Source organism: Heptranchias perlo, chromosome 8 (genome assembly GCF_035084215.1).
Source record: "Heptranchias perlo isolate sHepPer1 chromosome 8, sHepPer1.hap1, whole genome shotgun sequence".
NCBI lineage: Eukaryota > Metazoa > Chordata > Chondrichthyes > Hexanchiformes > Hexanchidae > Heptranchias > Heptranchias perlo.
In genome coordinates this window covers 73022025-73049970 of record NC_090332.1, presented here as the reverse complement: position 1 = coordinate 73049970, position 27946 = coordinate 73022025, and the positions used below count along the sequence as shown (strand labels likewise).

Genomic DNA, 27946 nt, shown 5'->3' with positions numbered 1-27946 from the left:
GTAATAATCGTAAGCAGGAGTTCTGGTTGAATTTTCCACTCTATAATGCACCTTAGGTCAATCGTAGCAACCTCCTGGCTAAGGTCAGATAACTAAGCACAGACTGGGAACAACAACAACTTGCATTTATATATCGCCTGTAACGTAGTAAAATGTCCCATGACACTTCACAGGAACGTAATCATCAAAAATTGACACTGAGTCAAAGGAGATATTAGGACAGATAACTAAAAGCTTGGTCGAAAAGGTAGGTTTTAAGAAGCGTCTTAAAGGAGCAGAAAGAGGTGGAGAAGCAGAGAGATTTAGGGAGGGAATTTCAAAACTTAGGGCCTGGATGGCTGAAGGCACAGCCGCCAATGTTGGGGCAAAGGAGTTGGAGGAACGCAGAGTTCTCAGAGGGTCGTAGGAGGTACAGAGATAGGGAGGGGCAAGACCATGGAGAGATTTGAACATGAGGATGAGAATTTTAATATAACTTGAATCAGCTCACCAACACAGGTAGAGTGCCAACATTCCTGATGTACAACAGCTGCCAATACTGCAGTACCATTTCTTTATAAGCTACATTATAAATCACCAAAAATTGCAATTTATTAGCTACACCAAGTGGCTTTCAATTTGATTCTTTGGATATTAGATGACTAACACACATTACTGTAAACTATGACAGCGGTGAGTTCATTCATCCATCATGGTGTCAGAATTCTTTGTTAAAAAAACTATCAAATAGATATTTTATTTAAAATCAATCAAATCCTAGTGTTCAGAAATCTACAGGAGTTTACATTATCTATTGGAAGTCCTAAAGCACTTACAGACATGGTCCAAGATTCTCCACTATTCTCTCGGATTTTATATTATATTTCTTGCTTGGTGTTTGATTGTCTGAAAAAAACATGTAGAGTCTTGTACATTTTCTCCAAGACTCTAAACTATTTTAATGCCAGAGGCATAATTGGGAAAAGGAAATTAAAGAAACAGAGAAAAAAAAATTATGTACAAATGTTTCTTAATCTAATCTTAGATCAAGATATCTTATATATTGTTTGTACACTCCTACTCAGTTGTGTGTCTCTATGCAGAGAACACAAAGGGTGAAATAATCAAGGAAAAATATAAAATTGATTCTGTAATATGCAAGAAAAAGCTGATCTTGATTTCAGAATACTGCTATATTTTTAAGGGGTGAAATTTCTCCTTTTAAAGAAAAATGGAAGAATGCCCACTTTTCCCCATAACTAAACGGCCCATTAACAAAATTACGGAAGAAACATTCCTTTGAAACATGTGACTTCTGAGAACACAATTTTGCTTGCATATCATTATAGTTACAAGCATGTTCATGTTCCGTGCTATGAGAATTCTTTTACAAACTTTGGCAAATAGACATTTTAATTAAAATTAAATTATGCACTCACAAATCTACAGGAATTTGGAAATTTATTGGAAACCCTCAAGCACATACAGACGTGAGCTGAGAAGTACTATTTTTTCTAAAATAAAATTCTTTATAAGATTTTATATTATTACATTTTCTCCATGGCTTTTGATTATCTGAGAAAACATGTAACATTGTGTGTGTTTTCTCAAAGACTATTCCAAAAACATCAAGAGATATAAAAGGACCATTTACTTCCATTACATGAATTAGCAAAACCTTAAGGATGCAGTTATAGTGCCACTTTTGTATAAATGCTACACAGCTTTTTTGTAAAATTTAGCAGTATAACTCAGGAGACTAGGGGAGCACACAAGAAGCAAAAAGAAATCCTTCTACAGGAGGTCATCTCAGCAACAACTTGCATTTATATGGCGCCTTTAACCTAGTAAAACGTCCCAAGGTCCTTCACAGGAGCGATTATCAAACAAAACTTGACACAAGCCACATGTGGAGATATTAGGACAGGTGATCAAAATTGGCACTGAGTGCGGTATAACTCCAGCTCGGAACACTTTTTTTAAAAAGGTAGCTCGAATCCATTGGGATTTGTTCATGGAGTCGGTAATTGTGGGAAACTGAACGTCAACGTGTTTTTTCAAAAAGAAAAATTCAGACAGTTTTTCTGCGGAACTTCAAAGTTAAGGAATAATGGCAACTCGCCCACTACAATATAGAGGTTAATTTAGAAACGAGTTACAGCGCATCCGTAGTCTGCCCCCTTCCAGATGGATTAGTGTTACTTTGGAGCAAACCAAAGAACTTTGAAGTGTTACACAGACAGGTAATTAGGACATTTTTCCTTCGGCGATGGAGAATTCCATGGACCGACCGTGCAGCCCGCCATTACGAACCCAATGAAGGAGAGACGCAGGGAATTGGTGGGATGGAATTATCTTTAAAATGTGGTACCTGAAAAATTAAAATTAAAGAATACGTTCAAGCGAAGTAAAGGTTTTCATGAACAAACCTCACGGAGAACAAGAATCCTTTTCGGACAGCGTGCGGGGGACAGACAACGCTTCACCATGGGAACCGAACCGACTCGGTTAGAGAGCGATATGTCGGAAGCTTGTTATATATTATTATTCATTATTTTAGGATGCAATCGGGAGCAGAGAACGAGAGGAAAAAACTTTTTTCAAAAAAAATTGTTTCATATGAAGTTAAAAATCGATTTTTAAAACAAAATCTTACCGCTTTTTTTTTCTTGTTCTTACTTCACTTTATTTTCTTCCCAAAACTCTCTCTCATTCTCTCGTAGAAAGAGAGCTCGCCGCCGAGGTTCATCCCTTCATTGTAGTGTGTGTTGAGTCGGTCAGGTGCGGGAGCGAGTAGACGCACTGATACTCTGTCGCTTTGTTACAATGTAGCAGCCGAGTGTTGCTCTTCACCATTCAATCAAACCGAGGTTGTCACCTCTGAACTCCACCAAGTAGAAACCAGCCCCCCTCAAAACAGAAGCTCGGCAAGTTCTGCAAACCCATCCTCCTAAAACTGCCCTTTCCTGATTGCAACCCCTGCTGGCTTGGAGGAATATATCTTGCAAAATATTTTTTTAAATTTCATACATAATATCATTATCATTTATAAAGCACGGCAGGCTTGGTTTTCATGACTACGTATTCTGCGAGTCTCTTTCGGATGAGACGTTAAACCGAGGCCCCGTCTGCCCTCTCAGGCGGATCGAAAAAATCCCACGGCACTATTTGGAAGAGCAGGGGAGTTCTCCCTGGTGTCCTGGTCAATCTTTATCCCTCAACCAACATCACTAAAATAGATGATCTGGTTATTTCCAGCATTTTCTGTTTTTATTTCAGATTTCCAGAATCCGTAGTATTTTGCTTTTGATTTAGTGTTTAATTCACGGCCAGTTCTCTTCAAGAATGCCCACCTTGAAGAAGTTCTGCACTTCTCTCTGAGGGGATTTCTGTTTGTCTCTGTTGCCTTGGTTACCTTCATTGCTTTCTGTTTCCCATCTCCTGTTTGATCAGGTATCTACTAAAACTCGCTTTCACAGCCACATCTCTTTCCATGGCAACTGGCTCTGGCTCCGACTTATTCCACGTGGATTCCAACTTAAATTCCACCCTTCATGTTTTGGATCCAGCCATGATTACAGATATCTCCATGATACTTAGCGTTCCTCAAACGACTACTCTTGCCGCTTCCTGAGATCCACGCTCAACGCCATGCACTGCTACATGCACGCTCTCGACCTCTCTCTTCAGCAGCACCAACTCATTCTACTTCAGAGTTGTCCTGTTTTATCAGTTCCATTTCATTCTTCGTCTCATTCGGTGCTTTAACAAAAAACTTTTTTTCTTCCTTTCGGGTGTGAAGGACCGCAAGTTTCAACAACTTAAGATACCAACACTCCTCCTGATCCTTCTTCCCCTTCATTTTCTTCTGACCCCATCCCTCTCTCCAATCTTACCCTTTGTCCTGTTTTCTCTATCCCCTCTGACCTTTCCTTCTTTGACATCGATCAGTCCTCAGCAAAGGCCTCAGCTTCATCCCCTTACACCCCCACCTCAATGAATTTCGAGCTTGACACAATACTGAGCTCTTCTTCCATCGCCTTCACCTCCGTGCCCACATCTTTGGCCAGGAGTCTTCCCCCACACTGCGGACCCTTTCTCCCACCTTCAGAATTCTCATTCCACTTGGACCTCTCCCTCTGGCCTCTTACCCTCTCTTGATCTTTTCATTGGGAACTGCTGGCGTGACATCGGCCGTCTCAATTTCTCTACTCCCCTCACTGACTCCAACCTAACTCCCTCTGAACTAGCAGCACTCCGTTCACTCAGGTCCAACCTTGACATTGTCATTAAACCTGCTGTCAACGGCGGCGCTGTTGTTGTTTGGCGAACAGACCTCTGCCTTGCGGAGGCTGAACGCCAACTTTCCAACACCTCCTCCTACCCCCCCCCCCCCCCCCGGACCATGACCCCACTGCCGAACATCAAGCCATAGTTTCCCAGACCGTTACTGACCTGATCTCCACTGGAGTTCTCCGACTCCCCCTCCCCCCACGGCCTCCAACCTCATAGTCCCCCAACCCTGCACAGCCCACTTCTACTTCCTTCCCAAGATCCACAAATAGGACTGCACTGGTAGACTCTCGTTTCAGCCTGTTCTTGCCCCACGGAACTTATTTCTTCCTATCTTGACTCTTTTTCGCCCCTTGTCCAGTCTCTTCCGAACTACATCCGCTACTCTTCCGATGCCCTCCTCCACTTTAACATTTCCCAGTTCACCGGACCTAACCGTCTCCTTTACGCATAGATGTCCAGTCACTCTGGACCTCCATCCCCCACCAGGACGGCCTGCCAGCCCTCCGCTTTTTCCTTGAACGGAGGCCCAACCAGCCCCCATCCACCACCACCCTCCTCTGCCTGGCTGAACTTGTTCTTACGTTGAACAACTTCTCCTTTGACTCCACTCACTTCCTCCATATAAAAGGTGTCACTACGGGAACCTATATGGGTCCTAGCTATGCCTGTCTTTTTGTGGGAAGTGTGAAACATTCTTTGTTCCAGTCCTACATGGGTCCCCTCACTCATTTCTTTTTCCGGTACATTGATGAATGTATCGGTGCCGTTTCCTGTTCTGGCCCCGAACTGGAAAATTTCATCAATTTTGCTTCCAATTTCGACCCTTCCCTCGCCTTCACACAGTCCATCTCCGACTCTTCCCTTCCTCGACTTCTCTATCTCCATTTCTGGAGATAGGCTGTCACCCAATATCGACTATAAGCCCACCGACTCCCACAGCTACCATGATTGTACTTCCTTCCACCCTTCTCCCAGTTTTTCCGTCTCCATCGCATCTGTTCTGACAACGCCACCTTCCACACCATGGCTTCCAATATATCTTCCTTTGTCCTTAACCGAAGATTCCCCTCCACTGTAGCTGACAGGGCCCTCGACCATGTCCATCCCATTTCCCGCGTTTCTGCCCTCACCCCTTCCTCTCCCTCCCAGAACCATGATAGGGTCCCCCTCACCTTCCACCCCACCAGCCACCACATTCAACATATTATCCTCTGCCATTTCCGCCACCACCAAACACATCTTCTCCATCCCTCCCCTTTCAGCATTCTGAAGGGACCATTCCCTCCGCGACACCCCTGGTCCACTCTTCCATCACCCCCAACACCCACTGTCCTCCCCACAGCATCTTCCTGTGTGAGCAGAGGAGATGCAACACCTGCCCTTTCACCTCCTCCCTTCCCACCGTCAAAGGACCCAAAAACTCCTTCCAGGTGAAACAGCAAATTACTTGTACTTCTTTCAATTTAGTATACTGTATTCGCTGCTCATGATGCTCACCTCTACATTGGGAGACCAAACGCAGATTGAACGATTGCTTTGCTGAACACTTCCGCTCAGTCCACAAGCGTGACCCTGACCTTCCGGTCACTTGCCATTTTAATTCTCCGTCCCACTCTGACCTCGGCCTCTTACACTGTTCCAATGAAGCTCATCGGAAGCTCGAGGAACAGCACCTCAACTTTCGATTAGGCACTTTGCAACCTTCTGGACTCAACATTGATTTCAATAACTTCAGACCTGGATGGCTAACTCTGTTTCTTTCTCCACAGGTGCTGCCTGACTTGCTAAGTATTTCCAGCATTTTCTGCTTTTATTTCAAATTTCCAGGATCCACATTGCTTTGCTTTTGATCTGGTCATTATCAGGTTGCTGTTTGTGGGACCTGGCTGTGCGTAAATTGACTGCCTTCTTTCTTTCTTTCACGCCTTTCACAACCGTAAAGCAATTAAGTACTTTTGAAATGCAGTCACTATTGTAATGTAGGAAATGTAGTTTTAAAACTATAGGAGGAAGGAGATATAGGAAGGGGGGTAACCAAACTCTTGGTCAAGGGTTTTATTCAAGTTCTAAATGGAGGTAGACAATCAGAGAGGTTTAGGGAGGGAATTCCAGAGAGGGGGACCCAGCCGGCTGAAGGCATGGCTGCCAATGGTAGGCATGGGGAGGGAGGGATGCACAAGAGGTCAGAATCAGAGGATCAGAGTATTGGTATGGGTTTATAGGGTTGGAGGAGTCTCCCATAGATGGGAGGGGTGAGGCCCTGGAAGGATTTAAATACAAGGATGAGAATTTGAAGCCTTGGAGACGGGAAGGCAATGAGATCAAAGAAGATAAAGGGTTTTGGGCAAGCGGGACTTGGCACGAGTTTGCAGAATTTCAAACATTCTGGAGTTTATAGAGGGTGGAGGACGTGAGATCAGCATAGAAACCACTGGAGCAGTCAAGTCTGGAAGCGACAAAGGCATGTATGAGGGTTTCAGCATCAGATGGCCTGAGGTAGTGGTGGAAGTGGAAAATGTTGCAGAAGTAACGGAGAGGACATGAGATCTGAAGCTCAGCCAGGGTCAAACAGGACACCGAGGCTGTGAACAGTCTGGTTCAACCTCAGACAGTGGCCGGGGAGAAGGTTGGAATCAATTGCAATGAAGCAGTGTTTGTGGCATGGGCCGAAGACAATAGCTTTGTTCTTCCCAGTACTCAGCTGGAGTAATCCAAGATTCATCCAATACTAGATTTCTACAAGCAATCTGACAGCTCAGGGGTAGTGGAGGGGGTCAAGAAAGGTGGTGGAGAGATTGACCTGGGTGTCATCGGGATTGAAAGGAAGAACTTTCACAATCTCATGACATCCCAAAATGTTTTACAGCCAATGAAGTACTTTTGAAGTAGTCACTGTTGTAATGTAGGAAAGACCCCACGCCTATCAATTATGTTGCTGAGGGACAACATGTAGATGAGGAAGAGGTGAGGGCCACGTGTAAATCCTTGGGGGGCTCCAGAGGTTGTGTAGAGGCAAGAAGAGAGGCTATTGCTGGAGATACTCTGGCTGTGTTTGGATTGGTTTATAATGGAACCATATGAGGGAGATCCCATAAAGCTGGACATCAGAGCAAGGCTGTTGGAAGTGGATGGCACAGTCAACTATGTACAAGCACTGCAGAGAAATCGGAATGAGGAGGCATATGGTCACAGTAACTCATTGAAATGATATAAATGTCAGCAAAATGCATTATTGTATGACTTACACGTGGCTTCATTGCACTAGAAATGATACCTTCCTCTTCTGGTTCTTCCAAATAGAAAATAGCATTTGTGAAACACTTTTTTGCATTAATACACTGTTCCTTTAATTGAAAGATGCGTCTCTATACAGTATTTAACCACAGCGGTTACCAGTAACAGTCGCGATTCTTTATACACAGAGAGAGCTGATCTTATATTAGGCAAATGCCGATATTTTATCATACGCAGGAGGGAGAAAAGGCATAATTGGCAGCTGTCAATCAAAACCAGAGACCACCCGCATGACGTCTTCACGCTGACGATCAAAACCAATGAACGCCCGTGTCACGTGATCACGTCTTGCCCGTTTGATGCACGTTGGAAGACGTGATGCGCCTGCGCCATGATTCCCTTTTTTTCCTCCCTCTCTTGGCGCGTGCGTGCTGGCGGACGCTCGGTGTCTCGCGGCCCATAGTGCGTTAACTGGCGATCATGGCGAGCTCGGGGAGGAAGCGCATGCTGAAGGAGGAGGACATCTCCAAGGTGGAGTTCGAGACCAGCGAGGAGGTGGATGTCACTCCCACCTTCGACACCATGGGCCTGCGGGAGGACTTGCTGCGGGGAATCTACGCGTACGGTGAGTGAATGCGGTGCGGCCTAGCCTGGCAAGAGGCCTCACGGTGTGGCGCTCCTCGGATGCCGTTGGCGGAGGTGAATTTAGGTGGGTAGGGGTTTGCGGTGTCGCGGTGAAAGCTGGGGCTCGAGGCTTGGGGCCTGTACCTGACGGTATTGGCGCCGCCATGTTGTGATCTCTTGTTTACACTCCTGAGACCTGAGCGCCTCTGACTCGAGTAATCATCTCGCCCCGCAGTCCAGCTCCTCCTCCCTTCACTAATCTAATTTCCTTGGCTCCGTTGGTAGCACTCTCACCTCTGAGTCAGAAGGTTGTGGGTTTAAACCCCACACCTGAGATTTGAGCACATAATCCATGCTGACACTGCAGTACTGAGAGAGTGCTGCATTGTCGGAGGTGTAGTCTTTCTGATGGATGTAAAAGATCCCATGGCACTATTTCCTAGTATTTGGCCAATATTTATCCTGCAACCAAATTAACTAAAAACACATGACCTGGTCATTATCTCATTGCTGTGGGACCTTGCCATGTGCGAATTGTCTGGTGCGTTTCCTACAGTCGCAGCACTTCAAAAGTACTTGGCTGTAAAGTGCTTTGGGATGTCCTGAGGTTGTGAAAGGCACTATTTCAATGACAGAGACACAGTGGCAAGTGCATTTGCACTCCACAAGCTGCAGCTGCTCCACACATGCACTGCGTTTGAGCGTCAACAGGGTATGAGGCTACCCAAGAAGGCTCACGTGCAAAGTGAAATGAGACACCCCCCCACCCCCCCAGTGTCTTTAGCAATGGGGAGCGACATTGGTGTGTTTCCCCCCCCCCCCCAATCCACCTTTTCCTTTCATTCTTTATCCTATGTTTGTCTGTCTTGGCATATTTCCTGCTTTAATTTCACAGAATTCCAATGTTAAGTATTTATATGCAATCATATAAGCAACTAACTTACAACTCTTATCAATTCTCAACAGTCCTTTCTCTGCAAGAAAGCAGTGTTTTTTGTCATTACAAATTTAAATTGAAATAAAAAATTGACACCAGAGAGTGCGCATGTAAACAATTCAGGTAGCAGTGGCTTATATAAAAAATGACCGACTGGTGATGCAACAGATATAATTAATACAAGTTATGGGTCCCTCAAAAGCCACATGTATCCCCCTGTGTGCATGTAGGTACTTTTATGTAACGGGTGTTGTAAGAATAGATTAAGCATCTTTCTGGATAGTAGTGATCTAATGTAATTTAGTCTATGCATCAAGTCCTCTTAGAAATTTACTTTGTCTCTGTGACTTGAGTTCCAAAGTGGCGGCAGGATAACCAGAACCAATTCGGGGTTAGTTCTTGTATATTTGCATATATTTTTATTCAGATATATGTCAGTATAAATTGCAGGTGTTCTTAATTCTGACTGCCCTCTCTTTCCCCCTCCAAATCAATACTGGCAAATCCATTACTCTGACTGTTTTTACTCCTAGTAAATAAAGAAAAACTGGGTGCTTATGTATAATCAACGTAAAGTGGTATACATGGGGCATTGCCACTAATCTATATGGACAGGTTTGATGCTTGACTCGATTACAGCAAGGGTCAGCATAATAACGGTGCAGCGGGACTGGGGCTTATTCAGTCTGACTGACTGAGATACTGGCCGTACATTGAACTATGAAATAGTGCAATATTTAATGTAACTGCATATTTGTAATAGTAAATTAACAATAACAATTGGCATATCTTGTCCCGTGGTTGTGATCTCTTGTTAGATGTAGATCTATAGTCAAAGAAGAACCATGATGTACAGTGGTTTTCAAACTTTTCTGTGTGGTGTTCCCTTTGTAAAGGGACCACCTGACCTACCTTCCAAAGGACTGTGTTAGCTATCCAAAGAAAAGCTGTGCTGGTGTTGGAGGAAATGTATTTTTTTATTGGTATGCAGCAACAAATAACACACTAGTACTGAACAAATATGGAAAGATAGCGATCTGATAACAAGTGGACAGAAATCCGCTGAACTTGTGGAACTCTTTGGATCTCCTTGCAGAACTACAGTTTGAAAACTTATGTACAGTTCGAAATGGAAATTTTTTTTGTATCATTCTTTGAGATGTGGGCATCGTTGGCAAGGCCAGCATTTATTTTGAGTAATAACACCCCATGAAGCACCTTGGGATGTTTTTACTACATTAAAGAAACTATATAAATGCAAGTTTTTGTTGTTGTAGTATTGTCCATTCCTTATTGCCCTTGAGAAGGTGGTGGTGGGCCGTCTTCTTGAACCACTGCAGTCCATGTGGTGAAGGTACTCCCACGGTGCTGTTAGGGAGTTCTAGGATTTCGACTATGAAGGGACGCGCTATATGTCCCAAGTCAGGATGGTGTGAGATTTGGAGGTAATTATGTTTCCATGCACCTGCTGCCATTGTTCTTCTAGGTGGTGGAGGTCGCGGGTATGGGAGAAGCTGCTAAAGAAGCCTTGTCGAGTTGCTGCAGTGCATCCTCTAAATAGTACACTCTGCAGCCACGGTGCACTAATGATGGAGGGATTTTAATGGCTTTTAATGCAAAACGTTTACAATAAGGAGCTGAGTGGAAACCGAATAGTTCATACAGCCTGTTCTTTGCAATTGCTGGAGCCAAAACCTAATAGCTGAGCTTCTCGAGCATGATGTATATTACTCCTTGGAGATATTCATAATGAGCCATTTTCCAGTAAAATGATTAGGTGAGTGTTTGCTGCAGCTTTCTTTGCCCCTTTAAAGAGAGCCGTGGTTCATGTTAGCAGCAGAATCAACACTTTAGTGATTCTATCATGATTATTGTGGGGGTAATATGTAACTGCCACAGTTGGATCTGAACCCTATTTACTTGGTATCATTCAATGAAATTTAGTTCAGTTTACGATATGCGTTGTGATGAATTTTGCCATATGTGAAGAGGGAAAAGAAGAATGATAGACAAAATTAGCATGCTGTATCTGCACAGATGATGGGCACATTCATGAAGTGTTGCATATATTTGTATTAGCAATACTCTGCTCAAATCTCAGCTGGAGAGTTGTGGAGAAGTGGCATGTTCAGGCTACATGTCTCCCCAGAGGGAGGGAGAGAAAAGTATGGGAGAGCGCCATGGGCTTCACGTGCAAACCTAGGTGACCCAGAGTCTGATATCAGCATCAGCAAAGCCTGGGAGGAGGTTACTTAACCTGCCCTCTTGGCCGGATTAGTGCAAGGAAACCCAGGCAAAGGGAGGGATAAAAAATTGCCTTTTTTTTTAAAAAAAAGGTATTTCAGTGTCTCAAAAATAAATGTGTTGACGTTGTGATTAAATAGCAATAATATTCCTCAAGCTGCTACAATCTACAGTACTACTGTTGACCATTAATGCTCCATCTAATTAGGATTTGAAATTCAGATGTGTCCAGGATCTAACAGTTTTCAGCTGTGAGACTGTAACTTTTGGGAGTGTGAACTTCAGCTTTTATCCAAATGGTCTCTGTTTGCAGACATCTTCTTTATCCTTGTGTGTGTTTTCAAAAGAGAAATGTAGTAAAGCAGCCATAAATTATTAGAAAAAGTGACTCCTTACTAATCAATAGAGGTCATTGTGAAATACTGGCTTAACTGTTACTTTGTGACACTTTTTGCTCTATCTTGTTCCTTAGAGCACTTCTTTGTTCTAATTACAAAATATATTGTTGGGAGTTGAGTACCATGGAGCCAATACATTTTTTTTACTTTTTGTAGGTTTTGAAAAACCATCAGCCATTCAACAAAGGGCTATTAAGCAAATAATCAAAGGGAGAGATGTCATTGCTCAGTAAGTATATCTTTTTTTAAAAATGCTTAAAAGCTTCTGGCATTGCATGTTCTTGTAAATTGAACTATTGCTATTTAATATTAATTAATTTTGTTTCTAGATCCCAGTCTGGTACAGGGAAGACAGCAACTTTCTGTGTGTCTGTATTACAATGCCTGGACATTCAGGTAATACTTTTCAACAGATGCATACGACTTTGCCCAAGCAAATTGATTATATTCAGGACTGTATAAGCGAAGAAATAAAGCAGCGAGATGCTTTGGTGTTAAAAAGGACATGACTTTGTATAGTTTGTTTTAGCAGCAGTTCTCGATTAACGAAAAGTTCAGTTGACAATTCACAATAGAATGTTGTTTACTTCCTTTTTAATACATTTTTTAAATTTAGGTCCGTGAAACCCAGGCTTTAATATTGGCACCAACACGAGAGCTTGCAGGGCAGATACAGAAGGTAAGAATTAAACGTGTTACAAGATAGTCTTCCAGCACATACCCCACTGAAGGATCATTTTCAATGTTACTGGTTTACTGTTTTCACAGAATGTAATAGTGGTGTTCGATCCCCAAAACACTGGTAAATATCCTGGAATCATCAGTAACAAAAGTGCAGTTTGATTTATTCAGTTACTGTGAACCAGTGGCTCTAATTGTAAGCTGAATCACAGGATTTGATCCCTAAGTACTGTTTAAAAATCCCAGAATTGTACATAATAAAAATGGAATTTAACTTCTTCAGTCAGTGTAAATCAGAGGCTCTGATCATTTTCCCTGAGTTATAACAGCATATCTACTTTCAAACCAGGAAACCATCCTTCCTGTGATTCAAGGGTACATTCCAATTTGGACGATTTCTATTTCATCATTCTACCAAATTACAATTTCCGTAATAGCGTACTGACAATGCATTGCATGATTTCTTAGAACCACGATCATGCTGAGTTAGCTGATTTCAGCCCGGGCGGAATTGGGATATTACAATTGACCTCAGTGCCCCATGGTTAGTGATGGGCGAATAAATCTATTCTGATTCTGGTTACTATCCAGTGACCCTTCTGGAAAGTGCGCACCGTGTTGTACTTCGTGGAGAGCAGGTTGTGCTTTGCCGTGGTGCCATGCATATTTGAACTGCACCCTAACTTTCAGTAGAGTTGAGGGGACGACTTTAAAAGTAAAATGCAAGTGAAAATATATTGATATTAGTTTATACTTAAATTATCTGGGTCTGAATCTGTGACTGATAATTAGTGTCTCAATTTTTCACCTGGACATCATAGAAATGGTGAGCTTAGATCAGAATTGGTTGTCTTTTTAACATTATATTGTATAAACCTTTAACAGCAAACTGATTTTTTTCCAGTCTTTTAGTAACAGTTTGTTCTATAATATCAGCTTCTGATCGTATCTTCAAATATAATAAGTGCTCGCATTTATCTAGCGCCTTTCACAACCTCAGGATGTCCTAAAGTGCTCCACGGCCAATTAATTATTTTCTTATTGAAGTGTTGTCACTGTTGTAGGAAAGTGTGGCAGCCAAATTGTGCACAGCAAGGTTCTACACACTACAGTGAGATAAATGACAAGATAATAATGGTTTCTTTTGTGACGTTGCTTGAGGGATAAATGTTGGCCAGGATATGGGGAGAGCTGCCTTGCTCCTGTTCGAATAGTGTCACAGGATTTCTTGCTTCCTTCTGAGCAGAAGGCAGGGCCTCGGTTTAGCGTCTCATCCATCATATTGTAAACTTTATTACAGCAAAATCCATTTGAAGCTTTGACAAGGAATCTGAAAATGCTTAGTAGATGTGGATGGGTAACATGACCTGTCGGATCTGCTAGTCCCTCCTGAGTCTCCATGTGCTCAATACCTTAATGAGCAACAAGGATGACATGCATCGTTTGATCCCATTTTATTGCGGTGTCTCTGAGTGTCTTGTGTCCTATTGGTCAGGTACTCCTGGCTCTCGGTGACTATATGAACGTACAATGCCATGCTTGCATTGGAGGGACCAATGTTGGAGAAGACATTCGGAAGTTGGATTATGGACAGCATGTAGTTGCTGGTACTCCAGGGCGTGTATTTGGTAAGGAACCCATTTTGTCCTTTTTTTATTATTATGATGCTCAATTCCTCTTGAACTAGTTAAACGAGCTGCATTTTCAGTATTTACCTTTTCGCTGTTGTCAGTTGGTTCAAAACTTCTGTGCTCCTTTGCAGCTCAGCCGCTTTTTAATCAAATTGGTCTAATAAAGTAGACTGTAGTAAACGAGTAACTTGTTGGGAACGTTTCAGAATCATACAGTGCACTTGATGTAAAGGGACCCATTAATTTAGTTACCTCTGTTTGTGCTGTGGTAGTTAAATCATAGAATGTTACAGTACACAATCAGGCCATTCAGCCCATCAAATTTATGCCAGAATTGTTGTGTCCTTGAAGTTATTTAATGGAATAAATATATATGATCAGTAAATGCAAACCTAATGTCAGTTTGAACTCTCCTGTTTAAAGCTCATATCTATCTATGAGACCCAGTCCTCATGAGAAGCCCATATTTTCCTCACTAAATAGTTGAGTTTTGCTAATTGTAGGCCAATAAATATTATCATCGATTGCCCAGATATTTTTAATTATCAAACATCTGCCAAACTGTGAGTGGTGGGGGTGGGGTGCTGTAATGTAGCTTTTGGTGGGATCAATTGAATCGAAGGCCCCATTGGTCATTTGATTTTTTTTTAATGGTTTTTGCAGAGTACTTACTCAAAACTTTAATTGTTATGCTGCCAACCATAACTTGGGAGACTAGTGCACACGTGGAAGGTGACCCTGACCATAGGTTTTATTTTAACAGATATGATCCGAAGACGAAGTTTGCGGACACGTGCCATCAAAATGTTGGTTCTCGATGAAGCAGATGAAATGCTGAACAAAGGTACCTGATCCTTAAGTTCTGAGTACAGGTGGCATAAGCTTGGCTTGTATTCACTTGAGTATAGATGGTTGATGTGTGATGTCTAATCAAGGTGTTTAAAATTATAAAGGGATTCAATAGGGTAGATACAAAGAAACTATTTCCTCTGGTGGGGGAAATGTAGAACAAGGGGCATAACCTAAAAATTAAAATTAAAGAGTGAAATCAGGAAGCAATTTTTCACAAAGGAGATGGAAATCTGGAACACTCTCCTCCAAAAGGCTGTTGAGACTAGGTCAATTGAAAATTTCAAGACTGGGATTGACAGATTTTTGTTGGGTTAAGGTATTAAGGAATATGGAGCAAAGGCAGTTAAATGGGGTTGAGCCATGATCTAATTGAATGGCGGAACAGGCTCGAGGGGCTGAATGGCTTACTTCTGTTCCTATGTTCCTATCTCTTGCAATAACCTGTTATCCTTTTCCTCAACATATTTTGCCCAAAGAGTTGCAGTAAATAAGACTGTTTTTCTACTTAGTTCCACATTAAACATATGTTAAGCAGTTGGTAAAGTTACTGAGAATTGATATAATTATAACTGGTGTGGCTTCCCCTATCTCATTGTTTTTGAATGGTTTGTTTTGTTCTTTTGCAAAGCGTGTTTTTAGACAAGTTAAGTGTTCATTTTAAATAAACACTTTTCGATACTTGAATAAGAGGGTGTTGAAAAAAGATAACCTCGGTTTATATTTTTAATACTGAATTTCATTTTGTGTTGAATCATTCTGTCAAAGATGAAATGATTGGCTTTAAGACAACATTTCAGTCTATGGCGTGTTTGTTCCGTGTGTCTGGCAACATCGTTTAATTTTGTTTCCCGGCTGCAGGTTTTAAGGAGCAGATCTATGACGTGTACAGATATTTACCTCCAGCCACACAGGTGATTCTCATCAGCGCCACGCTGCCTCATGAAATCCTGGAAATGACCAACAAGTTCATGACTGACCCAATCCGAATCCTGGTCAAACGGTGCGTTATTGTTTCTGTATTAGTAATGGTGCCATTTCAAGTTGCCCTGGAAGCTCGCAGAGTCTTTGTGCGATTTCAGTACAAGCCATTGCAATGTGAAGTTCCTCATTTTACTGGAATTACTAAAACTGCTTGTACTTGATCCAAATTAGCATGTAGTTTGATTTGGCTTTCTCATTCCTCCACCAACTTAAGGTATACTGCCACAGCACATATTTACTATGAGCTGAATAAATCCCACCTGCGTAGAAATTACTCTTTCCGTTTGCCCTGCTTATTTTAATAGTTGGAAGTTTAGGAAAAATTATTTTAATTCTGTATAAGTTGGACCCGTTTTTTTATTTTCTCCATAGGGTTTTAAAATCAGTTTGGTCTCCAGTACCATGTAGCATTCTTCAACCAACAGAGTAGGTAGGGCCTTTGATGTTGGCTTTAAGTCAGTGCCAGATTTGAATAGGATGTGAATTTGCAAGATCAAAGGGTAGCCCGCATATCCATTAGCTCCTTCTCCGTAATTTCCTTCTCTTTCTCCGTTTCCCACCCACCCACCCCCCCCCCCCCCCCCACCCCCCAGATAGCGGAAGCCTAGTCTATCCTTGCCTAGACCATCGCATGCACCTTTCAGCAGGGGTCACAGGACAATAGTCAGAAGTGGGAACCCTGGGTCCTCTCCCCTCTCCCCTCCCCCCACCTGAAGCTCAAGGCATCGAGGCCTATTGTAGTGATCCCAGCACTGCCCTAGCTGAATCATTCGAACCTTGGGTCTTCCTGGTCTGTGTGGCTCAATTACCTACCAGGCTGTACATTTAACAACAGCACAATCAGGGGAGCTAAGAACCAGGGCTGATCTTGGTTCCACTTAAATTCTAACAGACTTGGTTCTCATTTTGTCCTCAGTGTGCTAGCTTAGTGCAAGTGTTCAAGTGGCTGTCGTACAGGCAAAAGTAGAAGCAAGCATAATAATATGGTTTTATATGTTCGACAGTAGCCTGAAATTAACTGGTGTGCAAGAGAAATTAATGCCCGTGAACACTAAGTTTTACATTTGAGATTAGAAAGAGCAAAGCAACCTGAGGGCCAGAGATGGAACTGACGGCAGTGGTGATTTAAATTTTTTACTACAGCACAATTCTGCAGCTTCACGTTGATGTGCAAAACGATTTCTTATTTACCCGATTGTTTTTATATGTGATTGTATTATGTTTACAGTGATGAGTTGACCTTGGAAGGAATCAAACAGTTCTTTGTAGCAGTTGAAAGGGAAGAGTGGAAGTTCGACACATTGTGTGACCTATATGACACACTGACCATTACTCAAGCTGTCATTTTCTGCAACACAAAGCGGAAGGTACAAAAAATACTCCTAATTCTAAATTTACAATCAAGGTTTTACATTAAAGTGTTTATAGCTTGATCTGACAATGACTTTTTCACATTTTATACAGAAAACCAGCTAATGTTCTGAAGTACATTCTAAATGTACTGGCTTTGACACATGTGTCATTACTGGCTTAATTAGCCAGTTCAATTTATGCTGTGTTTTCGTTTTATACATGCTGTATATAAAATACATGCTTCAGCCAACATAAGTGGGAGAAAACACTGGAAAATAAAATTCGGAAGTATAGCAACAATAAGTGAGTGATTGGAATTTTTAACATAAAAGCAGTGTGTGCTCTACTGTACTGGACCCCCTTCTGTCGTTTATATTTGCGATTTTCTTGGGGAAGGAGACAGTTTGCCTGATTTGGGGAGGAAGATTAATGGAGTTTTCCACATTGCTCCAGCATTTCTGCCAGTTGGCATTGACTGGCCTGAAATTGTGTGTGAACTGGAGGACTCCCTACTCCAGGCTGGTAGTGTACGTGGGGATACCCTCCTTAGAAGGGTGGAGGGAATGAGCTTGCACAAGAGAATAAGATGTGAAATTGAAACTAACGGACATGAAAATGTGTAGAAAGGACAGAGAAAAAGTTAATTCTGAATATGTTCATAAACCATAAATCTCTTAGAAACACTGCCACGTTGCTCAAACAAGGTGTGTGTGTGTCACATACTCACCTATACTCTCAAGTCACAAGGAAACAATCAAATAAAAGGAATAAGTAAGACAAGGATTTACTTAAATCCACTAGGAAATATATTGTATATTTTTTAAAAGAATATGCCTTGCAGGCAGGAGAGCAAAGGGAAATAAGGAGTGCAGATAAGAAAAATGCAGATTGACTCCAATTGTATTATGATTTCCTTCTGGATTTTAACAGCAGGTTTCACTTCTGGAGTTCCTGCAGGCATTGCTTTTCACCACCTCGAAATGAAAAGTTTTGCTCTACCATATAATATAATTTTGTACATTTCAGATGCTGGATAATAAAGTGGACTTAATTTTTTTAAAATAAAAATAACCCATCGTGGAGCAAAATTGTTACTGTCCTCAAAAGGGAAATTAATAGCAAATAGCTTCAAATACTCATGTTTCTTTACAACAGGTGGACTGGCTCACTGAAAAAATGAGAGAAGCTAATTTCACAGTGTCATCAATGCACGGTGACATGCCGCAGAAAGAGAGGGAATCCATCATGAAGGAATTCCGTTCTGGTGCAAGGTGGGTGGTGTTTGAGATCTGTGTGTGTTCTCCTGACTACTTCTGACGCTAGTGTTCTGAAGGTGACTGCTTCCTGTGTTTGGTTTACAGCCGAGTGCTTATTTCTACAGACGTTTGGGCAAGAGGATTGGATGTCCCTCAGGTCTCACTGATCATAAACTATGATTTGCCAAATAACAGAGAGTTGTATATCCACAGGTAATCTTGACCTATTTTTCCTGTACCCGGTTTAATTTCATAATGCATGCATCTTCTGACACTACAGAACTTGTCAACCTAATGTTATTGATCTCTTTTTGTGCCTTAGTTTCAGTCTGGTTAGCAAGTGAAGTAGTGGTCCTTATTCTCTTCTCTCTACCAGTTGGTTGTTCTGCATTGCTGACCGTGAAATTCAAAGTAGCCAATCACTACTTGACACTTCCCCTTTTCACTTGTGTGGTATGGAGCATCTCAGGATTAAAGCCAATTTATTGTAAACGGGAGAAAAAATTGAACTGCACTATAAAAATGCGAGCAAGGCAAACTACCTGATTGAAAGTATAACGTGCGAGGAGGAAATGGGAATATAACGGAGGGCTAACTAACATTTTAAGTTTCTGGACAGATCCATGAAACAATCAACAAGTAAAGTCTGATCTAGGAGAAAGTATCTTTGTTAACTGGTAGCAAGTAATGTGGTGAATTTCTTCGAGTGCTGACGATCAGTTGCTGGGTTAGTACTCAGGGAGCTGATATCCGTTGAAGCTGTTAACTTCTCTACACCCCCCCCCACAGTAAATTTCTCTGCAGTATTGGATGTTGACGTACTCTTGTATTGGTTGGCAGGATTGGTCGCTCAGGCCGATACGGCCGCAAAGGTGTGGCCATCAACTTTGTTAAGAACGATGACATTCGTATACTGCGAGACATTGAACAGTACTACTCTACACAGATTGATGAAATGCCAATGAACGGTGAGCTCTGATTACAGCGTCTTCTGACCTGGCTGGTTGTTCTCAGCAGTTGGATAAGGCTTGGGCAACCCAGTGTCATCTTTATAGATCAATTTTTTTTTAAAGGCCCAGATTAGATGCTTTAGCAATTTGTGAACACCTAGGAATACCTGTTCTGGAGTCTGTAACAGGTGCCAATAATAAATTTGAAACCATTAGCTTGACCTACGGTCCCCACCACTTAAAACGTCCATGTTTAAAATGGGCAGTCACTTATATCAGCCGAAAAACAATACCCATTGGCTATTTGCATTTATTTATTTCGGGCAGAAACAGCTGTGCTTACTCACCAGTTCGCACCTCATTAAGGTACACTGATTGCAAGAACAAACAAACAAATAACACCTCATTAATGTTCAGGTCCCTTTTGCGTGCTTAAAGCCTTCTAATCCCCTCTAAATTGTGTGGGGTTACAGTTTGTACTGAGCACTGACTGCAGTTTAAGTAAAGCTGCAGGTCGAGTGGAGCTGGAAACAACCAAGCAAAAGGTCACTATGAAGAAGTATTCTTGTTATACAGTGAGTAATGTAAGAGCGCAACCCTGTTATATCGGCCATCGCATATACCGGGCAAATTGCTTTCACAAGAACCGTTATAAGCGGTAGGAACTGTAATTGTATCCAAACGGATTCAGTTGCTGTTGATGTACTAATATCATCTCTTGCAATAGCAGATAGGTTATCTTTAACAAGTATGGCTGTCCTTATAGTACTGTATATAAAATATTACTGCTCCAAATTTACGCCCACACTATTTTTAGACTGGTACAGTAGACTGGAATCTGCCTTTTCTATGCCCCTTCTTCCCCAGCCTCCCTCTGTGTTATAGGAAGGAGCATGTTGTAGTATGCTGGGAGTCTGGTTCTTTCCTTGAATTTGTCCTCTTGCCTGTCCTCTCCTGAAGGTGGTGAATAATTCCAAAGACTATGCCTGCGTTGTACCGCCTAGCGCTGAAGGCCATTCTCCATGTGGACGCCAGGCATCGAGCGCCAGTGCGAGTCCATCACAGCAGAGCCTGGTCCCTTTGTCGCCAAATGTTTATGCTCAATTTTGAAAGATGTTGCTGAATAGTGATCGGGAAAGGAACCCTGGGTGATGGATTCTATCCACTTCCCTTCCTTTTCCTCTTTTTTCCCCCCCCTCCCCCATTAACACCATACAACTGGTAAACACACAACCTCAAAACTGATGGTAAAGATGACCGAGATAATTGCAGCATTCATAAAAGTATAGCACCCAGACAACAAATGGCAGCTTCATGGTCCTGTGACTACCACAGTGACCCCCCCCCCACCCAAACTCAAAGGGCCGTCTGTTAATTAAGGCCATAAAAGCCCAACTTCCTCCATTCATTTTTCTTTATAGGAATTTTTGCAAACATTAAATTAAGTGCACACGCAGCAGGTCTTCTTGTACGTTGGGCTTTTTGCATGCATACAATTTAAAATGTGCAGATTTTTAAACTTATTTAAAATATTAAAATGATCTCAATTTTCTTCTCTAGTTGCTGACCTTATTTAAAGGGAATGAAAGACCAGAAGACCTGGATGAGCAATGGATTACATTTCCCCGGTTTTGAAAAGGAACTATCTGGCGATGTGCAAGGACTCTGTATATGCATCTCCTATCTTCTGTTTTTAGAATTCAGATCCTGATTTCAGCACCACATGGTTTTGTAAACTAGTACCATTGCTTTCTTTTGTACACAAGGGATTACTAGGCTTATTTTTTTGCAAGTATTAAATAAATAATACGAGATTTTAATGTTAACTCGAGAACCTTCATTGTAATGCTATCTCTAGATACCATTTAACTTCATTAAAGTTTGGTATTAATGTCCTTTAATGTTGGTCCATAATATTTTTTTTTAAAGCTGCCTCGGGTTGCTTTTAGAAATCGAGGCACCAAGTCTCCTTCACTATTTGATTATTTTTTCTCGTGTCCCCATTTAGGAAGCTCTATGACTAGCTGCTACCTTGTCACGTGAAAAGTACTGATGCATGAGGAGAGGGCCTGTTCTATATGATCTCACAATGCAGTTTGTACAATGATCATTTCTAGCTTACTATAGAGGGAATTTTGCAGAGTTTTAAAAAATTATTAATCGTTCTTGGACCACCATTTATTGCCCATCTTTAGTGCCCTGATTGTTTGATACAACTGAGTGGCTTGCTAGGCTACTTCAGAGGGCAGTTAAGAGTCGACCATGTTGGTGTGGGATTGGAGTCACATATAGGCCCAGACCAGGTAAGGACGACACATTTCCTTCCCTAAAGAACATTAGTGAACCAATTGGGGTTTTATGACAATCCAACAGCGTTATGGTCACGTGCTGATTATTAGGCAATAAACAGTAAGATCTTAATCCTTCCCTCCTAGATGTTATGTCATTTCATTTGATAAAATGCAAAATTGTTTACCTGAAAACAGGTGACGGACTTCCTCAGAGGAACCCTAGAGCTTTTATTCACCAGCAGAGCGTTCAAGAACAGCGAAGTGCTTCTCTGACCCTGGCAGATAAAAGTGACATTGGAATGTTGCTAGGCATCTTGGTGAAGAACTAAATAAGGATCAGACATTTCTGGCAGAACTGGAACCATGGGATGTATTGTGTCCTGAGCATGATCTGATACATCAGTCATCTTGATATTGGAAACTTTTTTAAGCAATGCATTGGATATCAGCCACCAATTCAGGGAGTAACTGATGAACTGTGTACTTTTTTTAATGGATGGGGTGGGAGGCAGCACTGCAGCTTGAGTGATTCAATTAGTTTTGTCTCCTTTACCTTACAATTCATGCTTCAATGCTGGATAGTTCAGTCTAGTAATTAACCTGTGCACCGCCAGCAGCTCTACAGCATTTACACACTAGGCTGGCTGACATTTGTAAAGATCTTTGGGAAGAATGTTACGGTGAAGTTGGTCTTCAGTACATTGACTCTATGCTCTGCCTCTAGAGTTCCTTCAAGTGCAAATGCTGGGATCACTGGATTTTTGGTGTTTTGCTTTTCCATCATCTGAGCTCAGGAGTTGTCTGAAGGGTTATGCCTGCAGTGTTACTATACGTGGATGTGTCTATTGCTACCACTATGGTGGCAGTAACACATTCTGCTATTGTCACTGACAGGATGTGGGAGGACAATACTCAACCATTTGGAATGTGTAGTTTGATCCAGCCTGCTGCAGAGTAATTCAAGTTCTCTGGAAGGTGTAATTTGATCAAGTCATTGTCAGGCAGGCTACAGAGTTCAGACAAGGCACAGCACTATCTGTTCTCTGAACTTGGTAATATTAGCACTATCACTACCAAGTTCAGAGAACGCACAGCGTTAACACTACGGCAGCGAGGGCAGTTGGTGACCTACAATGTGCAGCCCAACGCGCTCTGTGCCCGAGTGCTTATGCGTGTCATTGATGGCAGAAGCAGTTAGTCCCTAGCCTAGTCACAGCGTATAATATGTGCCTGATTGGTTTAATGCTAAACTGGATGGAGCAGTTAGCTATTAGGCCATTTAAAGGAACTGTAAAAATGGTGATTAGTGCATTGCAATCTCTAGCCTGTCCATACAAAATCTCTCAGAACAAGAGATATAAGGGGCACAGTCAGTGGGCACAAACCATATATCTCCACATAGACAGGAACAGGAGTAGGCCATTCACCCTATTTTGATTTCCACAATTCCATGTTTTTTTAAATTAACTGGCAGTTTTGAGTGTAATGCACTGGATTGTGTATCTAGGAACAGGAGTAGGTCATTCAGCCGCTCGAGCCTGTTCTACCATTGAATAAGATCATGGCTGATCTGTATCTTAACTCCATCTACGCACCTTGGTTCCATTACCCTCAATACCCTTGCCTAATAAAAATCTATCACTCCCCTCAATACCCTTGCCTAATAAAAATCTATCACTCGGTTTTGAAATTTTTTGGGGGGGAAGAGAGTTCCAGATTTTCACTACCTTTTGTGTGACGTGTTTTCTGATATCACCCCTGAACAGCCTAGCTCCAATTTTAAGGTTATGCCCCCTTTTTTCTGGACTCTCCCACCAGAGGAAATAGTTTGTCTTTGGGTAATCAAATCCTTTAAACATCTTAAACACTTTACTAAGATCACCCCTTAATCTTGTACATTCAAGGGACTACAACTTGTCCTCCTAATTTAACCCTTTTAGCCCTGGTGAATCTGCGCTGCACCCCCTCCAAGTTCATTATATCCTTCCTGAGGTCCAGTGCCCAGAATTGAATGCAATACTGAAGTTGGGGTCTAACCAGAGCTCTGTACAGCTGTAACATAATTTCCACCCCTTTATATTCCAGGCCTCTCGAGATAAAGGCCAACATTCCATTAGCCTTTCTAATTATATTTTTTACTAACTTTTAGTGATTCCTGTACTTGGATCCCTAAATCTCTCTGCTCATCCACAGTTCCTAACTTCACACCATTTAAAAAATACTCTGAACTATCTTTCTTGGGTCCAAAGTGGATGACCTCACACTTTCCCACATTGAACGCCATCTGCCACAGTTTTGCCCAGTCACTTTGTCTGTCAATGTCCCTTTACAACTTTCTGCTGCCATCTACACTACTGTGCCACCTATCTTAGTATCATCAGCAACTTAGATATACAACAACAACAACTTGCATTTATATAGTACCTTTAATGTAATACTGAGCCACATAAGGAGATATTAGGACAGGTGACCAAAAGCTTGGTCAAAGAGTTAGGTTTTAGGGAGTATCTTAAAGGAGGAGAGAGAGAGGTTTAAGAAGGGAATTCCAGAGCTTCGGGCCTAGGCAGCTGAAGGCACAGCCGCCAATGATTAAAATCGGGGCTGTGCAAGAGGCAAGAATTGGAGGAAGGCAGTGGAGTCGTCGAGGGAGGTGGTTGTGAAGTAGAGCTGGGTGTCATCAACGTACATGTGAAATCTGACCATGTTTTCGAATGATGTCACCGAGGGGCAGCGTGTAGATGAGAAATAGGAGGGAGCCAAGGATAGATCCTTGGGGACTCCAGAGGTAATGGTGCAGGAGCGGGAAGAGAAGCCATTACAGGTAATTCTCTGGTTATGACCGGATAGATAAGAATGGAACCAGGCGAGCGCAGTCCCACCCAGCTGGACAATGGAGGAGAGGCGTTGGAGGAGGATGGTGTGGTCAACCATGTCAAAGGCTGCAGACAGGTCGAGAAGGATGAGGAGGGATCGTTTACTATGGTCACAGTCACATAGGATGTTATTTGTGACTTTGATAAGGGCTGTTTCAGTACTGTAGCAGGAACGGAATCCTGAGTGGAGAGATTCAAACATGGAGATATACGGCTCTCTATTTCTTCATCCAAGTCATTTATAAATATAGTGAAAAGCTGTGGCCCCAGTACAGATCCCTGGGGGAATACTAGTCACATCCTGCCAATTTGAGTACATACCCATTATCCCTGCTCTATGTCTCCTACTTCCTAACCAATTTGCTATCCAAGCCAATAGGTTGCTTCCAATTTCCATGTGCTCTCATTTTTATTTACAGACCCTTATGTGGAACCTTGTTGAATGCCTTCTGTAAGTCCATATAAATAACATCCATAGACACTCACAAATTTCTGTTTTTGCTATATGGATCTTTAAAGGCTTTTTTTAGGCAGTTGGTTGGAGACCTAATGAATTTTCATCTGATGTTGTAAATCTCCACAGTACCATCACTGCTAAAAGTGGAAGAACATTGTGAAGAGAGTAGGTTATCTTGAATATGAACAGAGCGTGGAACACCACGGGAGAGGGCCGAGGAGATTTAAAAAGAGCAGCGGCAGCAGAATCGGCAGAGCAGCACCTGAGAGGCCTGAGATTTAAAACGAACGGTGGGACCAGAATCAGCAGAGCACGGAGCACCACAGGAGAGGCATAAAACAAATACCGAGAATTTGAGAAACTGACATCACAGTTAACGCCGAGGAGGAGCTCAGAGTCCAGGAATAAAAGGGTAAGCAGATTGAAAAGAAGTTAAAAGTAAGCGGATAAATTATTTAATTACTAATTTCAAATCACATTAAATCCATTTACTAATAGATAAACAACTAAATAATCAGAGTAATTAATTTGATCTAAGGGGATAAAATAAACTAAGTAGGGGATACTAACATTAAAGTGATCCAAAATTGTATTAAATAGGAATCTGGTATACATAACTATTAAATAAATAATAAAAAGGAGTTAAAGGGATACAAGATAAAACATTTTATTTATATATATTTTAAAAGAAACATAAGAGGTATTATATATAGGCAGCCGAGGCCCATTGCTTGCAATTCCTGTGCCATGTGGGAACTCCAGGACACTTCAGGTATCCTGGATAACCACGTGTGCAGTAAGTACCTCCAGCTGCTTGAGCTCAAGCTCAGGGTTTCTGAGCTTGAGGAGTGGCTGGAATCACTGCAGGGCATATGAGAGGCTGAAAATTTCCTGGATTGTACATTCCAGGAGTGGTTACCCCATGACCAAAGAGTTCAGGATAGTAAGTGGGTGGCCATCCAGCAGGGTGGGAAGAGGCATGCAGTGCAGGAATCCTCTGTGAGTGTGGCACTCAAACCAGTTTTCAGTATTGAATACCGGTGAGCGTGACAACACCTCAAACGAATGCAGTCCATGGCATGGCATTGGGGGGCACAGCAAAGTGTAGGAATGCAGTGGTTATAGGGGATTAGATAGTCAGGAGGACAGACAGGTGTTTCTGCAACCGCCAACATCAGCCCGCATGGTGTGTGTTGCCTCCCTGGTGCTGGGGTAAAATATACCTGAGAGGGTGGGGAGACGAGGAGGGGGAGGGGAACAGCTGATATTCGTGGTCCATGTGGGAACCAACGACAAAAGGAGGAAAGGGGATGAGGTCATGCAATCGGAGGAGCTAGGGAGAAAGTTAAAAAGCAGGACTTCAAAAGGTAGTAATCTCTGGATTACTCCCAATGCCATGCGCTAGTGAGTATAGGAACAGTAAGATAAGAGTTCAACGCATGGCTGGACTTCAGATTCCTGGGGAATTGGGACCTGTACAAGCTGGACGGGTTGCATCTCAACAGGGCTGGGGCCAATGTCCTCGTGGGGAGGTTAACTAGTGCTGTGGGGGAGGGTTTAAACTAATTTGGCCTGGGGGAGGGGCACCAGGGTGAAGCATTGGAGAGGAGAAACTAGGTGCATAGAGGACTGGGAGACAAACAGCATTAGAGTAAAACAGTAATTCAGAAATAGGAGAGATCAGACAGGGAGTAAATGTGAGGCAGTCTAAAATGGGTTTGGAGTGCATGTGTGTAAATGCATGGAACGTGGTAAATAAGGTTAGTGAGCTGCAGGCACAAGTAGCCACATGGGACTATGATATGGCTCAAAGGGATGGATTGGGAACTTAATATTCCTGGCTATAAGGTATTCAGGAAAGATAGGGAAGGAAAAAGAGGGGTGGTGGTGGCAGTGGCAGTATTGAGCAAAGAGACTATTACAGCAAAGAAAAAGGATTATGTAGTTGAGGGATCAAAGTCAGAAGCTATTTGGGTAGAATTAAGGAACAATAGAGGAGCTATTATGCTACTAGGTGTATACTACTGGCCTCCAAATAGTGGGAAGGAGATAGAGGAGCAAATTTGCAGGCAATTACAGAAAGATGCAAGAACTTTAGAGTAGTGATAATGGGGGACTTCAATTATCCTAATATAGACTGAGATACTAACAGTGTAAAGGGCAAAGAGAGGGATGAATTCCTGAAATGTGTGCAAGAGAACTTTCTTGATCAGTATATTTCCAGCCCAACAAGGAAGGAAGCAGTGCTGGATCTAGTTCTGGGGAATGAAGTGGGGCAAGTGGAGCATGTTTCAGTGGGGGAGCATTTAGGGAACAGTGATCATATCATCAGGTTTACAGTAGTTATGGAAAAGGACAAAGTACATTCGGGCATGAAAATACTTAACTGGAGGAGGACTATTTCAGTGAGTTGAAAAGGGATCTGGCCCAGGTGGATTGGAATCAAAGATTGGCAGGCAAAAGAGTAATTGAGCAATGGGAGGCCTTCAAAGAAGAGATAGTTCGGGTAGAGGCTGGACACATTCCATCAAGGGGGAAAAGGGAGGGCATCCAAAGTTAGAACTCCCTGAATGACTAAAGATAGTGATTAAAATGAAACAGAAAAAGGGGGCTATGACAAATGTCAGGTTCAGAACCAAGCCCAATATAGAAAGTACAGGGGAGAACTGAAAAAGAAAATAAGAGGAGCAAAGAGAGAGTATGAGGATATATTAGCAGGTAACATAAAAGGGAACCCAAAAGTCTTTTATAAACATATAAATAGTGAAAGGGTTGTCAGAGGTAGGATGGAGCCGATTAGGAACCAAAAGGAGATCTTCTTGTGGAGGCAGAGGGCACGGCTGAGGTACTAAATGAGTACTTTGTATCTGTCTTCACTAAAGAGGAGGATGCTGCCATTGTAGCAGTAA

General features: G+C 42.2%; 2 protein-coding genes across 7 annotated transcripts in view; one reads left to right on the top strand and one right to left on the bottom strand.

Annotated features, from left to right (window-relative positions):
* ninl (ninein-like) overlaps positions 1–2857 on the bottom strand; it is a 93859-nt gene extending 91002 nt beyond the window's left edge. For all 6 annotated transcript variants that reach the window (XM_067989302.1, XM_067989304.1, XM_067989306.1 and 3 more), the window contains exon 1: positions 2636–2857. The gene's annotated coding sequence lies outside the window, so the exon portion shown is untranslated. The remainder of the gene's footprint in view (positions 1–2635) is intronic.
* Positions 2858–7909: 5052 nt separating this feature from the next.
* Positions 7910–21317, top strand: eif4a3 (eukaryotic translation initiation factor 4A3). The gene is made up of 12 exons (XM_067989301.1): positions 7910–8134; positions 11869–11941; positions 12042–12108; positions 12329–12391; positions 13889–14021; positions 14788–14868; positions 15735–15876; positions 17086–17224; positions 18366–18481; positions 18572–18679; positions 19307–19434; positions 20977–21317. The coding sequence occupies exons 1-12, from the start codon at positions 7990–7992 to the stop codon at positions 20991–20993; spliced, it is 1212 nt and encodes a 403-aa protein (XP_067845402.1). The 5' UTR covers positions 7910–7989; the 3' UTR covers positions 20994–21317.
* Positions 21318–27946: the final 6629 nt, after the last annotated feature.